At 39.9% G+C, this 18,438-nt stretch overlaps 1 protein-coding gene across 1 annotated transcript; it reads left to right on the plus strand.

Annotated features, from left to right (window-relative positions):
• Window positions 1–230: 230 nt before the first annotated feature.
• LOC147892966 (17.7 kDa class I heat shock protein-like) lies at window positions 231–1,402 on the plus strand. The gene is made up of 2 exons (XM_087386971.1): window positions 231–599; window positions 711–1,402. Exons 1-2 carry the CDS (start codon window positions 368–370, stop codon window positions 977–979), a joined length of 501 nt encoding a protein of 166 aa, XP_087243097.1. The 5' UTR covers window positions 231–367; the 3' UTR covers window positions 980–1,402.
• The last annotated feature ends 17,036 nt before the right edge of the window (window positions 1,403–18,438 follow it).

Genomic DNA, 18,438 nt, shown 5'->3' on the forward strand with positions numbered 1-18,438 from the left:
TCAATTTACCTGTGAAAGGACAATCGTCACTATACCCTTCCGAGAGTGAAAAGAGGGGGAGTACAAAGTTTGATTAGCACAACATAAACAAGTCATTCCATGGACCGTATGCAGGTGTCAAAAAAGTTTTGGGTGAACACTCAAGAAGGTGGAGGAACATTCATGGAAACAAGAAAAAGAAGTTTCAAGAACGTTCTTGAGGCTTCCTGTTTTCCGTGTGATATAAACGAGTCATGACCGTTCTGTCACTCGTGAGCAAGTCATTGGAAAGTCTTCATCGCTTGTCTGTCTCCTTTTGCACTTCGCAAGCTTCGTCTTCCTCACTCCTTCGTTTCCCAAGTACTCACTGATCAATATTGCTGCAGCAATGGCCCTCGCCCCCTTCGGTTTCGGTCGCCGATCCTCGGCTTCCTCCTCCATCTTCGATCCCTTCTCTTCCTCCTCCCTCTGGGATCCCTTCCCTTCAGCTTTGTCTCTCCTCGACTCAGATCTCGCCTCCCCCCTCCGCCAGCTCCACCGTGACGCCTCCGCCATTGCCAACACCCAGGTCGATTGGAAGGAGACTCCCGACGCTCACGTCTTCCGCGCGGATCTCCCAGGTTGGTTTTCTTTTTATCTCCTGTGCTCTTTTTATCCTTCACGCATGCGTCATTGCCTTGTCTGCCCCTTAGCAGCGATCAAGGAGACTGATCTCGTTTTCCTCTGCATAGGCCTCAAGAAGGAAGAGATAAAGGTTCAAGTGGAAGATGGCCGAATTTTGTCCATCAGCGGCGAACGTACCAAGGAAGAAATCGACAAAAATGACAAATGGCACAAGGTTGAACGTTCTCACGGTAGTTTCCTCAGGCGGTTTTGTCTGCCCGAAAACGCGAAACCGGATGATATGAAGGCACAGGTGGAAAATGGCGTTCTCACCATCACGGTTCCCAAGGTACAGCAACCTAAGCCGGATGTCAAGACCATTAGTATCTCTGGCTAAGCAGCCTACTGCCTCCCGCTGCTATCTGCCTTGGCACTTGAACAGCTTGTATGGGGCTTTAGAAACCCAGTTTTGTGTGATTATATCATATACGAGACACAAGAGTGCGTGTCTTTAGTCCGGTGTGATTATATCATATATGAGACATGAGTCCGTGTCTTTAGTCCAACGGTAATGGGTGGGAGAGAGAAGACAGCGGTTACTCCCTCCTGCCAGAGACAGTCCCGGTTTTGCTAACCTTGCCACTGTATATAATGGATTGAAGGAGCAGATTGTAAGAAAGAGTATGAATAAAGAAGCACAACTTTCAGTAGATTTTCACTCGCGGGTGCTAAGCTTTCCATTGTAAAAGAGTATGAATTAAGAAGCACAACTTTTAGTGGATTTTCACTCGCGGTTGCCAAGCTTTCCATTGTAAGAGAGTATGGTTAAAGAAGCAGAACTTACAGTATCTCTTTTCTCTTTTCTTTTACTTTCCCATCGAGTGTTTTTAGTGTTAAGTGTCATGAGAACTTTCTATGCGTGAAAAAGCTAGCAAATGACTATGTTCTATGTTTTGTTGTTACACTTGTTAATACGACGTCTCTAATTGGCAAAGACGCTTGGGAATGGTCACCCTAGTAAAACAAAATTTGTCCGATAAACCTCGCTAGCAAATGGTAGTTGTCCACATTTGGTCTATTGCTGACCCATGTATTGTAGAATGTGATGTAAATAGTCTACTTAAGGGCTTAGCACATGGGAAGAAATAGGATGGGAATGGGAAAAGGTGGGGCCAAGTGGTCCCATGCATATTTCTATCCTATTCCCATCCCACTATGTGCTAACAAAAAAAGAACTAAGGATGGGTTTAGGAGGAAGTGGACACATGGCATCATTTCATGTGTTTAAAAGGTGGGGACCTTGTGGGAACAAGGACACATGTCATCCTTCCATGTTTTTGAATCCCAAAAAAAGGGGAACCCATTCTTGTTGCCAGGGTCTAGAAGCCATGGTCTAGGATGGGAGAAACTCATTCTTGTTGCCAGGGTCTAGCAGCCATGGTCCAGGATGGGAGAAAAAGTGGCTACTCCCATTATAAATCCATCCTAGACCACTTGGTGTAGGATGGGAGTAATGATGATAAAAATATTCCCATCCTAAACCCACGACGCTAGTCCCATCCATGTGCTGGTAAGGCCCTTAGTTAGTTAAGTCTCATGTTTCATGAATTCTTGTAAATTGGAAAGTACTTGGGGTCTGTTGCTGACCCATGTATTATAGAATGTGATGTAGATAGTCTACTTAGTTGAGTCTCATGATGTATTGTAGAATGTGATGTAAATAGTCTACTTAGTTGAGTCTCATGTTTAATGAATTCTTGTAAATTGGAAAGTACTTGAGTTGCACGTGTCATGAATTCATGTAAATTGGAAAGTTCTTTGCTTAGTTCATGTTAAAAGTCAAGCGATGATGTGTGGTGTCATGTGATGTTTCGCGAATTTATTTTTCATTTCTCAAGTTAATTCTTAAAGTTAACAATTTCACTTAATTCGAAAATTTTTCTAATTTAAAATTTCAAGCTAATTCTTAAATTTAACAATTCATTTAATGCCAAACTCAAAATTATTAGCTCATGAATTCATTAATTTATTCATATTGTGATGTTCTAAAGCTTAGTCGGAATTCCTCAAGCTTGCAATCCTCTAAAACTCAGTCCTTAAATTTAACAATTCATTTAATGCCAAACTTAAAATTATTCCTCAAACTTGCAATCCTCAAACTCAATTCTTAAATTTAACAATTCATTTAATGCTAAACTCAATTATTAACTCATGAATTTATTAGTTTATTCATCATCTTGGTGTATTTGTCATTCAAATCCTCTAAAGCTTAGTCAAAAAATCCTCTAAAGCTTAGTCAAAATTCCTCAAACTTGCAATCCTCTAAAACTCAATTAAAGATTTGTCTAACTTGCCCTCCAAATAGCAGCTCAAGGTGCATCGGGATGTTGCTAGCCAAGGAAAGTAGTGGTGGATGTAAAGTGCATATGACCTCTTCCTCGATTACCACGTTTAACAATAGCATGAATCAACGCTATGTTGTATATGCTTTTGAGCTCACTACAACCTTAGACACACATGAGTAGTTCAAGATATCCTATAGCACCTAAGAGCGTGACATAGAAGCACTTCTTGCTTGGAATCCCAACCAAACTATCTATTTGTAGCACTATAATATCCGGGATGCTTGAAATCTAGCAAGCATTGCTCATGGGCTCCTCTTCTCCCTCCAACAATTTGGCCTCATTTTAAATATTTGAGATGAAATGCATCATCAGGGGAATCTCTCCAAAATCTTTCTAGAAGTTGTGGCAACTTGCATGACCATTTTTAAACATCAAGCAACAATGCATTGTTAGTCTATGTACTACTCATTTCTTTTATTGACCGCCATAGTGTTGTCAGACATTGCAAACAATCCCCTTCCTTTGCTATCAAAATTTGCATGCTCTAAGATCGGAGTTGATACTATTGCCCGTTTCCAGTTTATTTTAAATGACACAAAGGTGAAATGAAGTTATGGCAACCACTGTAGTCATCCAGGCCTTTATGTACATAAAGGTGCAACTACAAACAAGCATGGTCAAATCCTCATCCTTGATTTTCCACATATAGGTTTCTCAAGCATGTGGCAAACTCCAAGCATCCAAACACTTACAATCATCCATAACAACAATCATCCAAATAGGGGGGCCTTGTTGGTGAAAATTTCCAATAGAGCATGAGAGATGGGGCAAAGGGGGAGGGATAATCTGCCACGAGTCACATCTGTACTTCTTTGACATCGCCTTGCTCTAGGATAAAACACCTACCATGGCTTGCCTACCTCGCCGCTACAAATGGAGGTTTAGCTATTGCATCCACCATAGCAGTTGTCGCTTTCGCGAGATTTGCCTTCCACCGTCTATCTCTTGAATCTCTTAAGCAAAACAAATAGAACAATAGTCTCAGTGAATATGCAAGCATCGTGATTAACATATGGATAGTCTACAATAGTAAATGGTTAATATACAAGGATTGCAATCAACTGATTAGTATTTTGCATTCTTTGGCAGTCTTTTGAAACACCCCTTGCTGGCCCAAGGGAGAAGCCAAGAAGGTTAATTAGAAATAGGGAGGGAGGAAGGAGAGGCACCGAGGACTAAGGAGTAGGCAGGTCAGCTGCCAGGGGAAGGGATGAAAGGAGCAGCAGGGAGGGAGAGCGAGTAGGGCTAAAGAGCAGGGGAGGGTAGAGGAGGAAGATGAGGCGAGCAGATGAGGAAGAGAAGGGCATGGGAGATGAGCCACAAGGAAGATGAGCCACGAGGGAGATGATCCAAGAGAGCAGGGTGGGGATGCGAGCTGCGAGGTGGGCCTGGGGATTGCAGAGGTAGGGCTAAAGTTGTTTCGATGTTGTAGCACTAGCTTAGGTTCATTTTGTTATTTTCATGACCCTTTTAGCCTTTGGGATGCCTTTGGTTAACATAATTTATTTTTGGGAGCTAAAATAGGGAGCTCCAGTTGATCTAATGCAAATTCTGAATGTGAAGACAATTGGAACACAAAAGTACAAACTTGATGGAACAAATCCCATGGAAATTTGATGCTTGAATGCAAAGATAATGAATTTTCAGATTAGTAGACCCATTAGTATCCATTAGTAATAAGAGAAAAGAGAGACTTTACATTATAGCTAGTTCAACGATGGCTCCAACTAAAACCACAAAACCCTAATCCAAAAATTAATCCATCTTGTAAGAAAACAACAAGGATTGAGCATCACAACCCATTTTCAATTATATGTAAGTGGTAAGTACACCATTAGTAATAAGAGCAAAGAGAGACTTCTCTAACACTACCTTGCTCAAGGATAAAACACCCACCATGGCTTGCACTACCTCACCACTACAAATAGAGGTTTAGCCGATGCATCCCCCATAGAAGTCGTTGCTTCCATGAGATCTCCCTTCTGCCATGGATCTCTTGAATCTCTTGAACATAACAAAGAGAACAACAGTCTGCAGGAGTATACAATGAATATACAAGAACCACAATTAACGTATGGATAGTCTACAAGAGTAAACGGTTAAGATACAAGGATCGCAATCAACTAATTATTCTTTTGCATACTTCAGCAGTCTTTTGAAACATCCCCTGCTGGCCCGAGGGAGAAGCCAAGAAGGTTAGTTAGAAATAGGGAGGGAGAAAGGAGAGGCACCAAGAGAGAGGGACTCAGGAGTAGGCAGGTGAGCCACCAAGGGGAGCGACAAAAGGAGGAGCAGGAAGCGAGAGAGAGGAGGGCTGGAGAGCAGGGACGAGCATAGGAGGGAGATGAGGTGATAAGAGGAGGAAGAGAACGGGATGGGAGATGAGCCACGAGGAAGATGAGCCAAGAGGGAGATGAGTCAGGAGTAGTGTAGGGATGCAAGCTATGAGGTGGGCGTGGGGATTGCAGAGGGAGTGCTTAAGTCATTGTATTAGCTTGGGTTAATTTTATTTTTTTCATGACCCATTTAGCCTTAGGTTAATATAATTTATTTTTGGAGGGGAGCAGAGCTAAAATAGGGAGGTTCAGTTGATCTAATGCAAATTCTAAATGCGGAGACAATTGGAACACAAGAAATTTACAAACCTGATGGAACAAATCCCACGAAAATCCGATGCTTGAATGCAAAGATTGTGAATTTTTCAAACTAGTAGACCCATTAGTACTTACTATTCCCAACTTAAGTTAACCTGGTTCTTATTATGTTTTCTTGTTGGATGGTGGCACGTATGTAGATTCTCCTCTTTGGTAAATAAGATGCTTGTCAGGACTGCACCGACATTATTATTTTTTACACTTTTGTACCAACTTTTGGTTTTATGAACATTCATGTAATAAATAATTTTGTATCCACCCTTATCTGAGCTTCGTGTGCCGTGTTATTAAAAGGTTTTTTATTTTAAACACACACACACACACCCAAACCTTGTTAATCTTTGGCTAGGTTTACCATGTGCCACGTTGGTAACCCTTGGTCGGGTTGTCGCATGGCACATGCCACGTGCCACGTTGCTCACTAAACCTTTATTAGGTTGTCCAAGGATGAGCTTCTTGTACAACTCTTCTTGAGGTAAGACTTATCCCTTTCAGGTTGTACTCTTTGGTGGAATTGTCATAACTATGCAATCATTGTGCCTGGTGTGGGATTGTTTCAAGATAGTTATGGTAATTTCAGTATGTGTCAAACTACATTGAACAACTTGATAATCACAAAAATAACCACTTAGAAACACTTACGATATAATCCCTTTTGCAACTTATAAAGCCGTATTAGGAAAAGTGGGAATATCCCAAGTCCCATTTTTTTCAACACTCACCATTTTGGTTCCAAAAAAGAGGAATTTCGGAATAAGTTTTTATCAAGATTCATGGCATGAATCTGTGGAAAACACTACACTCATGAGTACATATTGAAGTTAGTATGGCCATTAGGTACAACATATCGCCAACAATCTATGGAAGATTGGGCTTCAAATCCTTTATCATTGCCTCCATTTTCAATTTACTATACTAAAATTCACTTGTACTTGCTTGTTTTATACATATTGCATTATAGATATTACTTAGATGCTTTCAATGTTTTTTTTGGTGAGGAAAAAGGAGAATGTGGTGGCTAGATTAGTGACTTGCTTGGATCCAAATGTGTTTAAGATATCCTTGGCATTGTCCTAGAATCTCCTTTTGTTGACTCCTTTGGGCAAGTATTTTGCTATTGCTTCGAGGATAAACTTTGAATGGAATGAAAAATATGAATGCATATTAATAATCAAACAACCCAAAGAATCGATTAAAGCATTTGATTTAGCACAATTCTTTCAAGCTTATAAACATTGTGTTATTCTCATTGCCACACTAATAATAATAAAAATTTTGATGCCAATTCTTTGAGTATTAGGCAAATTTCTAAAGGAGCAATTTAAAGAAGAACTAGATAATAAGTTTGACAAATTCAATCATTTCTTGCTTGTTCTCTTACTTCCATGATGACTTTGCCAATATTCCAAAGGTCAAAGGTAAAGCTTGCAATTCCACCCCTAATATATCGACCCAAGACTCTCATAGCCTCAATTGAGTTTTGCCCAGAAATGATAATGTAATCTACACAAGGAATGTCCTCTTTTCTCAAAGTTTTCAATGGGCATTTATTCTTTCTATCAAAATCAATTTTGCACTTGTGTCCATGGGATGTGGTGCTTTACAAAAGTCCATCACTAACTTTAACACCACTGCTTCATTATGTGGCTTGTACATGTAATTGACTCATGCCTCGTAACTACTTTTTACATCAACTTCAAAGCTTGTCTCATAGCCAAATGGCTAGTATGCTTTCCCTCGCATTAAGGATTATGCAACTGCCACATATTCCATCTCCTCCTTTTACTTTCCCATCGAGTGTTTTTCTCTTTTCTTTAACCTTCCCATCGAGTGTTTTTAAGTATTAAGTGTCATGAGAACTGTCTATGCGTGAAAAAGGTAGCAAATGACTCTGTTCTATGTTTTGTCATTACACTTGTTAATACGACCTCTCTAATTGGCAGAGACGCTTGGGAATGGGCACTCTGGTTACACTTGTTAATACAACCTCTCTAATTGGCAGAGACGCTTGGGAATGGTCACTCTAGTAAACAAAATTTGTCCGGTAAACCTCGCTTGCAAATGAGTATTTGTCCGTATTTGGTCTATTGCTGACCCTTGTATTGTAGAATATAATGTAAATAGTCTACTTAGTCGAGTCGCATGTGTCATGAATTCTTGTAAATTGGAAAGTTCTTTGCTTAGTTCATGTTAAAAGTCAAGCGATGATGTGTGGTGTCATGTGATATTTCGTGAATTTATTTTTCATTTCTCAAGTTAATTCTTAAAGTTAACAATTTCACTTAATTCCAAAATTTTTCTAATTTAAGTTTTCAAGCTAATTCTTAAATTTAACAATTCATTCAATGCCAAACTCAAAATTATTAGCTCATGAATTCATTAATTTATTCATATCATGGTGTTCTAAAGCTTAGTCGGAATTCCTCAAGCTTGCAATCCTCTAAAACTCAATCCTTAAATTTAACAATTCATTTAATGCCAAACTTAAAATTATTCCTCAAACTTGCAATCTTCAAACTCAATTCTTAAATTTAACAATTCATTTAATGCCAAACTCAATTATTAACTCATGAATTTATTAGTTTATTCATCATCGTGGTGTATTTGTCATTCAAATCCTCTAAAGCTTAGTCAAAAAATCCTCTAAAGCTTAGTCAAAATTCCTCAAACTTGCAATCCTCTAAAACTCAATCAGGGATTTGTCTAACTTGCCCTCCAAATAGCGGCTCAAGGCGCTTCCTCGATTACCACGTTTAACAATAGCATAAATCAACGCTATGTTGTACATGCTTTTGAGTTCACTACAACCTTAGACATGCATGAGTAGTTCAAGATATCCTATAGCACCTGAGAGCGTGACATAGAAGCACTTCTTGCTTGGAATCCCAACCAAACTATCTATTTGTAGCACTATAATATCTGGGACGCTTGAAATCTAGCAAGCATTGCTCATGGGCTCCTCTTCTCCCTCCAACAATTTCGCTTCATTTTAAATATTTGGGATGAAATGCATCATCAGTGGAATCTCTCCAAAATCTTTCTAGAAGTCGTGGCAACTTGCATGACCATTTTTAAACATCAAGCAATAATGCATTGTTAGTCTATGTACTACTCATTTCTTTTATTGACCGCCATAGTGTTGTCAGACATTGCAAACAATCCCCTTCCTTTGCTATCAAAATTTGCATGCTCTAAGATTGGAGTTGATACTATTGCCCGTTTCTAGTTTATTTAAAATGACACAAAGGTGAAATGAAGTTATGGCAACCACTGTAGTCATCCAGGCCTTTATGTACATAAAGGTGCAACTACAAACAAGCATGGTCAAATCCTCATCCTTGATTTTCCAGATATAGGTTTCTCAAGCATGTGGCAAACTCCAAGCATCCAAACACTTACAATCATCCAAATAGGGGGGCCTTGCTGAAAATTTCCAATAGAGCATGAGAGATGGGGCGAAGGGGGAGGGATAATCTGCCACGAGTCACATCTGTACTTCTTTGACATCGCCTTGCTCTAGGATAAAACACCTACCATGGCTTGCCTACCTCGCCGCTACAAATGGAGGTTTAGCTATTGCATACACCATAGTAGTTGTCGCTTTTGCGAGATTTGCCTTCCACCGTCTGTCTCTTGAATCTCTTAAGCAACACAAATAGAACAATAGTCTCAGTGAATATGCAAGCATCATGATTAACATATGGACAGTCTACAATAGTAAACGGTTAATATACAAGGATTGCAATCAACTGATTAGTATTTTGCATTCTTTGGCAGTCTTTTGAAACACCCCTTGCTGGCCCGAGGGAGAAGCCAAGAAGGTAAGTTAGAAATAGCGAGGGAGGAAGGAGAGGCACCGAGGACTAAGGAGTAGGCAAGTGAGCCGCCAAGCGGAGGGATGAAAGGAGCAGCAAGGAGGGAGAGTGAATAGGGCTAGAGAGCAGGGGAGGGTAGAGGAGGAAGATGAGGTGAGCAGATGAGGAAGAGAAGGGCATGGGAGATGAGCCACAAGGAAGATGAGCCACGAGGGAGATGATCCAAGAGAGCAAGGTGGGGATGCGAGCTGCGAGGTGGACCTGGGGATTGCAGAGGTAGGGCTAAAGTTGTTTCGAGGTTGTAGCACTAGCTTAGGTTCATTTTGTTATTTTCATGAACCTTTTAGCCTTTGGGATTCCTTTGGTTAACATAATTTATTTTTGGGAGCTAAAATAGGGAGCTCCAATTGATTTAATGCAAATTCTGAATGTGAAGACAATTGGAACACAAAAGTACAAACCTGATGGAACAAATCCCATGGAAATTTGATGCTTGAATGCAAAGATAATGAATTTTCAGATTAGTAGACCCATTAGTATCCATTAGTAACAAGAGAAAAGAGAGACTTTGCATTATAGCTAGTTCAATGACGGCTCCAACTAAAACCACAAAACCCTAATCCAAAAATTAATCCATCTTGTAAGAAAACAACAAGGATTGAGCATCACAACCCATTTTCAATTATATGTAAGTGGTAAGTACCCCATTAGTAACAAGAGCAAAGAGAGACTTCTCTAACATTGCCTTGCTCAAGGATAAAACACCCACCATGGCTTGCACTACCTCACCACTACAAATAGAGGTTTAGCCGATGCATCCCCCATAGCAGTCGTTGCTTCCATGAGATCTCCCTTCTACCATGGATCTCTTGAATCTCTTGAACATAACGAAGAGAACAACAGTCTGCAGGAGTATACAATGAATATACAAGAACCACAATTAACATATGGATAGTCTACAAGAATAAACGGTTAAGATACAAGGATCGCAATCAACTAATTATTCTTTTGCATACTTCAGCGGTCTTTTGAAACATCCCCTGCTGGCCCGAGGGAGAAGCCAAGAAGGTTAGTTAGAAATAGGGAGGGAGAAAGGAGAGGCACCAAGAGAGAGGGACTCAGGAGTAGGTAGGTGAGCCACCAAGGGGAGCGATGAAAGGAGGAGCAGGAAGCAAGAGAGAGGAGGGCTGGAGAGCAGGGAAGGGCATAGGAGGGAGATGAGGTGATAAGAGGAGGAAGAGAAGGGGATGGGAGATGAGCCACGAGGAAGATGAGCCAAGAGGGAGATGAGTCGGGAGTAGGGTAGGGATGCAAGCTACGAGGTGGGCATGGGGATTGCAGAGGGAGTGCTTAAGTCATTGCATTAGCTTGGGTTAATTTTATTTTTTTCATGACCCATTTAGCCTTAGGTTAATATAATTTATTTTTGGAGGGGAGCGGAGCTAAAATAGGGAGCTTCAGTTGATCTAATGCAAATTCTAAATGCGGAGACAATTGGAACACAAAAAATTTACAAACCTGATGGAACAAATCCCACGAAAATTCGATGCTTGAATGCAAAGATTGTGAATTTTTCAAACTAGTAGACCCATTAGTACTTACTATTCCCAACTTAAGTTAACCTAGTTCTTATTATGTTTTCTTGTTGGATGGTGGCAGGTATGCAGATTCTCCTCTTTGGTAAATAAGATGCTTGTCAGGACTGCACCGGCATTATTATTTTTTACACTTTTGTACCAACTTTTGGTTTTATGAACATTCATGTAATAAATAATTTTGTATCCACCCTTATCTGAGCTTCATGTGCCGTGTTGTTAAAAGGTTTTTTATTTTAAACACACACACATGCACCCAAACCTTGTTAATCTTTGGCTAGGTTTACCATGTGCCACATTGGTAACCCTTGGTCGGGTTGTCACATGGCACATGCCACGTGCCACGTTGCTCACTAAACCTTTATCAAGTTGTCCAAGGATGAGCTTCTTGTACAACTCTTCTTGAGGTAAGACTTATCCCTTTCAGGTTGTACTCTTTGGTGGAATTGTCATAACTATGCAATCATTGTGCCTGGTGTGGAATTGTTTCAAGATAGTTATGGTAATTTCAGTATGTGTCAAACCACATTGAACAACTTGATAATCACAAAAATAACCACTTAGAAACACTTATGATATAATCCCTTTTGCAACTTATAAAGCCGTATTAGGAAAAGTGGGAATATCCCAAGTCCCATTTTTTTCAACACTCACCATTTTGGTCCCAAAAAAGAGGAATTTCAGAATAAATTTTTATCAAGATTCATGGCATGAATCTGTGGAAAACACTACACTCATGAGTACATATTGAAGTTAGTATGGCCATTAGGTACAACATATCGCCAACAATCTATGGAAGATTGGGCTTCAAATCCTTTATCATTGCCTCCATTTTCAATTTACTATACTAAAATTCACTTGTACTTGCTTGTTTTATACATATTGCATTATAGATATTACTTAGATGCTTTCAATGTTTTTTTGGTGAGGAAAAAGGAGAATGTGGTGGCTAGATTAGTGACTTGCTTGGATCCAAATGTGTTTAAGATATCCTTGGCATTGTCCTAGAATCTCCTTTTGTTGACTCCTTTGGGCAAGTATTTTACTATTGCTTCGAGGATAAACTTTGAATGGAATGAAAAATATGAATGCATATTAATAATCAAACAACCCAAAGAATCGATTAAAGCATTTGATTTAGCACAATTCTTTCAAGCTTATAAACATTGTGTTATTCTCATTGCCACACTAATAATAATAAAAATTTTGATGCCAATTCTTTGAGTATTAGGCAAATTTCTAAAGGAGCAATTTAAAGAAGAACTAGATAATAAGTTTTTCAATCATTTCTTGCTTGTTCTCTTACTTCCATGATGACTTTGCCAATATTCCAAAGGTCAAAGGTAAAGCTTGCAATTCCACCCCTAATATATCGACCCAAGACTCTCATAGCCTCAATTGAGTTTTGCCCAGAAATGATAATGTAATCTACACAAGGAATGTCCTCTTTTCTCAAAGTTTTCAATGGGCATTTATTCTTTCTATCAAAATCAATTTTGCACTTGTGTCCATGGGATGTGGTGCTTTACAAAAGTCCATCACTAACTTTAACACCACTGCTTCATTATGTGGCTTGTACATGTAATTGACTCACGCCTCGTAACTACTTTTTACATCAACTTCAAAGCTTGTCTCATAGCCAAATGGCTAGTATGCTTTCCCCTGCATTAAGGATTATGCAACTGCCACATATTTCATCTCCTCCTTTTCCAAAGCCTGTAATATTAGGCGCCATTGTGTCAAGAGGTGGCATCAATGTGGACCAAGAAGCAAGTCTCCACCCTCACCTCTTTATCCCATTTTATGCTTCTTCTGCCTTATACATTTTTTGTCTTTTTTAAATATTTTTTTCTATATGTTTGATTGCATAGTTTTGAACCCAAATACTATGTTTGCCTTGCAAAAACTTACAAACACAAATGAATTCGAAAATATTTTGAGTTCTCAAATTGACCTTGGGTCTATTTGCACTTCCCACACACACACACACACATACACACACACACACACACACACACACACACACACACACACACACACGCACGCACGCACGCACGCACGCATGCATGCACACACATAGTCCAAACACTGTAAATTGACCTTGGGTCGATTTGAGGAGTCATGATAGTATAGGGTGTTGAATTCAATTGCAAGGGTTGGCAAATCGACCTTAGGTCGATGCAATGATCGTTCTCACAAACAAACGCATTTAAAGCATATTTTGAGTTTTCAAATCATCCTTGGTTCAATTTGCACTTCATGGATGTTGGCAATCACTATACACACCCACAAACACTGCAAATCTACCTTTAGTTGATTCGAGGAGTGATGATAGCATATGATGTTGAATTTAATGACCAGGCTTAGCAAATCAACCTTAGGTTGATTTGATGATTACTCAAACACACATAGATGCATTGAGAACATGTTTTTAGTTTTCAAATTGCACTTAGGTCGATTTTCGCTTCATGGATGTTGGAGATCACTCACACACACCCACATGCATTGCAAGTTGACCTTGGGTCGATTTGAGGAGTGTTGATAGCATTGGGTGTTGAATTCAATGTCTAGGCTTTGCAAATTGTAATTAAAACATGTTTTTAGATTTCAAATTGTCCTTGGGTTGATTTGCAGCTCATGGATGCTTGTGATCACTCTCTCTCTCTCTCTCTCTCTCTCTCTCTCTCTCTCTCTCTCTCTCTCTCACACACACACACACACACACAGAGTATACTACAAATTGAGTTTGGTTCAAGGGCTAGGCTTTGCAAATTGCCCTTACGTCGATTGTATAATCATTCACATGCTAATGCATTTAGACCATGTTTTGAGTTTTCAAATCAACCTTAGGTCGATTTGCACTTCATGGATGTTGCGTGTTGAATTCGATGGCCAGGCTTGGCAAATCTACCTTAGGTTAATTTGATAATCACTCACAAACATAGAAACACATTCAGAACATGTCAATTTGACCTTACTAGGTCGCTTTGCACTTCATGGATGTTAGAGACCACTCACACAAACCCACAAACATTGCTAATCGACCTTGGGTCAATTTGAGGAGTGACAATAGAGCATTTTTAATTCAATGACTAGGCTTCGCAAATGACCTTAGGTCAATTTGATGCTTATTCACAAACACACATTTAAAACATGTTTTTGATTTTTCAAATCGACCTTGGGTTGATTTACACTTCATAGATTTTGTTTATCACTCAAGAACACACACCCATAGAGATTGCAAATCTACCTTGGGTTGATTTGAGGAGTGCTGATAGCATAGGGTGTTGAATGCTTTCCAAAACAACCTTAGGTCTTTTTGATGATCATTGACACACAAACTCATTTAGAACATGTTTTGAGTGTTCAAATCGACCTTGGGTCGATTTGCACTTCATGGATGTAGGTGATCACACACCCACACCCACACACACACACTCACACTCACAAATACTGCAAATTGACCTTGGGTCAATTTGAGAACTAGAAATAGCATATGGTTTTGAATATGATGGCCATGCTTGGCAAATTGACCTTAGGTCGATTTGATAATCATTCACACACTATTCAATTAATATGGCTTGTTCTTATTCAAAATAAGAATAAGATATAAGGAAATGGAACTAGCTCTACAAGCCACATAATTTATTCTTTTATTTTAATCTGATTTGGAAAGAAGTTTCTAGGATTTGTACTACATTTATTAACATTTTAACTAAACAGCATTAGATTACAAGTTCCAAGATACTGTCAATATTTCATTTATTAAGACTCTTATTAAATAACATTAGATTAAAAATTGAGAAGTAGGACAAAATTCAAATGGTTAATTTTTTTTAAAAAAAGAATCCAAACCATTTTTAAAAAATGAGAAAATACACATTTAAAATCATAGATTTAATTTTAAAATTCTAAAGAGAATTTAAGCCCAAAATTTTAAATTTGAATTGTAGACTTAGTATGTGTACCCGGATGTGTACTCGTATTCTTCTTTGCATACTCGTATTCTTCTTCAACGTTTGCATTTGCTGCATTCTTGTCTTCTCTATCAAAGGCTTTGCCTACAGTGATGAACTTCTCAAAATCAAGGAGGACATCTGGCTACACAATGACGAAGCTCTCGGGAGACTAAGCCGAAGCTTCCCCTCTTCTTACATCACGATACTTGGCCTCCTCCTTACTTGTGAGGTGCAGACTTCTCATCTTGGCTTGTAATTCTTGATGCGCTCTCCTATGATCTAGTTTTGTCCACTCTCTCTCGCCAAAAGTGTAGAGCTTATTGGTTGGATTCTCTTGAATGACTTTCCTTCCTCCATAACAAATTGAGGGCTTGCTGGTGTTGTGGAAACCTGAGGTCTCAGCTAAGCACATGAAATCATTGTCATAGAGAACACAGTCCATTACATTTGGAGACAAGAACAGGTTCGCTTCCTCCTAATGAGATAGAAGCTAACTGACGGAGGAAATAATCTCTTGTGCCTTTGAAATTAACTCACCTTCAAACTTAGAAAAGCTATGGCAAAGCCACAAACAACTTAGAAAGTCTACAACAAACTTAGAAAAGCTACGGCAATGCTTTGAAATAACCCCATAAACTTAGAAAATTTATGGCAAGGCCACAAACAATAGCTCCATTCGTTGATTTACTCATTCTATCAATACAAGCGCCTATGAAGCAAACCACAAACAAAGCTACAACAAGGCCACAAACAACAACTCCCTTCGTTGATTTATTCGTTCTGTCAATACAAGCACCTAAGAAGCAAACGACACAATCCCTATGTCCCTCTTTCCTCGGACCCCAAAGCATAAATCTAATCTATCCCTTCATAGGGCATCCTTAAGCTTAATCTTCCATTCATTTCTTACCTCAAGAACCACGAGCGAATTGATAGGATACAAGGAAAAGAACAAGCAAAAGGCGAGCAGAAATGGGATAAGGGCAACTTGCAAGGAACCTACAAAGGAGCAGTGAAGCTAGAGCACAGAGAGAAGAAAACTCGAGTTTGATGTTGCTGAGAAGAAAACTCCCGGACTTGTTCGTGTGGGTCAAACTTTCTTCCCTGCCACCTATAGGGCAGTGTGGAGGGGTTTGCCCTTGTTCTTGTGTAATGTCTATGATTTTTTGGCCCTGCCTAGCTTCTCAATAGCTTCATCCTCCTTTGCAATTCTCTTCTTCCTACTACTGCTTGACTTCTCCCTACAACTGCTAACGGAGTTCCTCATGCTCTCGTTTTCTTTTTGGCCTCGGCCTCTGCTTCTGCTTATCTACTTCTTTGTTCCTCCTCAATATTTTTGGGTGAGGGCTTTGTGGGGGTGGTCCGTGGAGTAGGAGATGATAGCAATGTGTTGTCTTTCGTGGCACCATCGTAACCTTCTGAGATCGTATCATCTAACAAAAGAACATGGGGTGCTGATTTTTTCCTTAGAGTGCATGCAGACATTGATGATATCTGTAAAGAAATGATCCACCTAGTTGGCTTTCTCAAATGCATACAAGCGCACAAGAAGATTTGGCTAAATGACACTGTGATGCTTAGTTGTATTTGGGCCAGGATGTGATCACACGCATAGCCTTGGAGGTGGCTTCATTTCAAATCAAGCTAATGACACTCTGATGCTCAGTGTATTGTATTTGAGCCAGGAGTGTGATCACACACGTAGCCTTGGAGGTGGCTTCATTTCAGATCAAGCTAATGGATCTCACCTGTATGGATCTTTGTATTGTAGTCCATGAGTCCATGTAGCAATTGATCCATTCGTCAGAGTGTTGTATAAGGCTTGGGGATGCTAGGGGGCCCAAAGGCCATGCTGGCTATTTCAACCATGAAGTGATAAAAGTGGTACTCTCCATCTGCAAGTAGCCACCCTACTGTCTGGAAAGCATTCTTGAAGCGATCCATGAAGTCTACCACCTGTCACAATTTCAAGTGGCATGGAAACATGATGTTGGCCACTAATTGCAGGCCCATGGCTTGGATAAAAGAAGTCATGCTTGGTAGCTAGCTACATTATGGTAGTAGAGGCGGAAGTCCTTTATATTACATTTGGACTGCGAATGAATTCCCACCCCCTGTATCTACTCCAACCATTCAGATCCAAGGGGGGGGGGAGAAACGCGTTATTTGCAGGTTGTGCTCGAAATAGTTCTGCACGTCTTCAGTGTCCGTAATTATGTGCTACTTTTGTGGTTGAGTGGTGGACTATTGAGTTGAGGGCTCGACTCATGGGAAGTCTACATTTCAACTTTCGATCGCTCCATTTGGGATGGGAGGGGTATGGAAAGAGTGTGGGAACTAGAAGGAGTGGTAGAGGGTGGGAAGGCAAAAGAGGCTCTATTGCTAGGGAGCAATTCTTCGATGGAAAAAAGGTCTTCTGCACTAACAGAGCATGATGAAGTTGACATAAGGGGGGACGCAAGTGGAAGCGAGTTCTAGAAGCAAAGGGAAGCTATGAAAATTTGTTAGAAGTTTTGGTAGAGTTTTGGTACGGTGCAAAGTGGGGAGCTGTAAAATGAGGCTTCCTCCTTATATAGTGATCTTGGTAATGGAGTGGGTCAATGTTAGCATTAATGCAATGACTGGCATTATTAGCACAATGGGACATGTTATTAACACGTGGGATAGCGGTAGCATTAAAGCAGAGTCATTGTGTTAGCCTTAAAGCAACGACTAGCGTTATATAGCAGCAACAGGTCAGTGTTATTAGCATAGCGGGTCTAGATTCACTGCATTAGGCTTATCTCAATGACTACAACATTAGTAGTCACCACATTAGTAGTCGTTCCGTTAGCCTTAAAGCAACAGTCTAATTTTTCATAACCTATTCTTGAATTTGACTGACATGCTGACCTTCCTAGACTTTACCCATGTGCTTGTGAGTGCATGTGGAGTTGTGCTAACACTTCGATAGTGGTGTGTGGACAAAACAATTGTGTTGACTCAGATTGTGCCCTTGTGACCTAGGGACCCTAGAGATGGGACTTGTGTGAACTTGATGACTCTATTCACGTAATGGACTTATGCTAAACTAATCTCATTAGTGCATACCACAAGTTAGTACAAGGGTGCTATTTGCACCTAAGGGCAATAGACTAGACGTGAGGACTCCCTATGTTCACCTATGTCATGAATTGCCTAGACCCAAGATATGATAAATGAAATCACATTTGCTGGAACTTGGTGTACCTGTCGTCTTTCCAAGCTGCATATTTTCTGAGTGCCCATGTGAAGAGGGAGGAGAGTTATGCCTTGGAATTATGAACAAATGGCATCATCAGCTCATTGGTGTTGAACTACGTAGGTCGGGCACTAGCATCTATTGGGAGCAATATAGCCTAAAGGTCCACATAAACTTGAGGTACCACTCAAGTCTTTGTGGCACTTAT

This window comes from Dipteris shenzhenensis, chromosome 16 (genome assembly GCF_047967505.1).
Source record: "Dipteris shenzhenensis isolate YYH24624 ecotype China chromosome 16, Dip_SZ_1.0, whole genome shotgun sequence".
NCBI lineage: Eukaryota > Viridiplantae > Streptophyta > Polypodiopsida > Gleicheniales > Dipteridaceae > Dipteris > Dipteris shenzhenensis.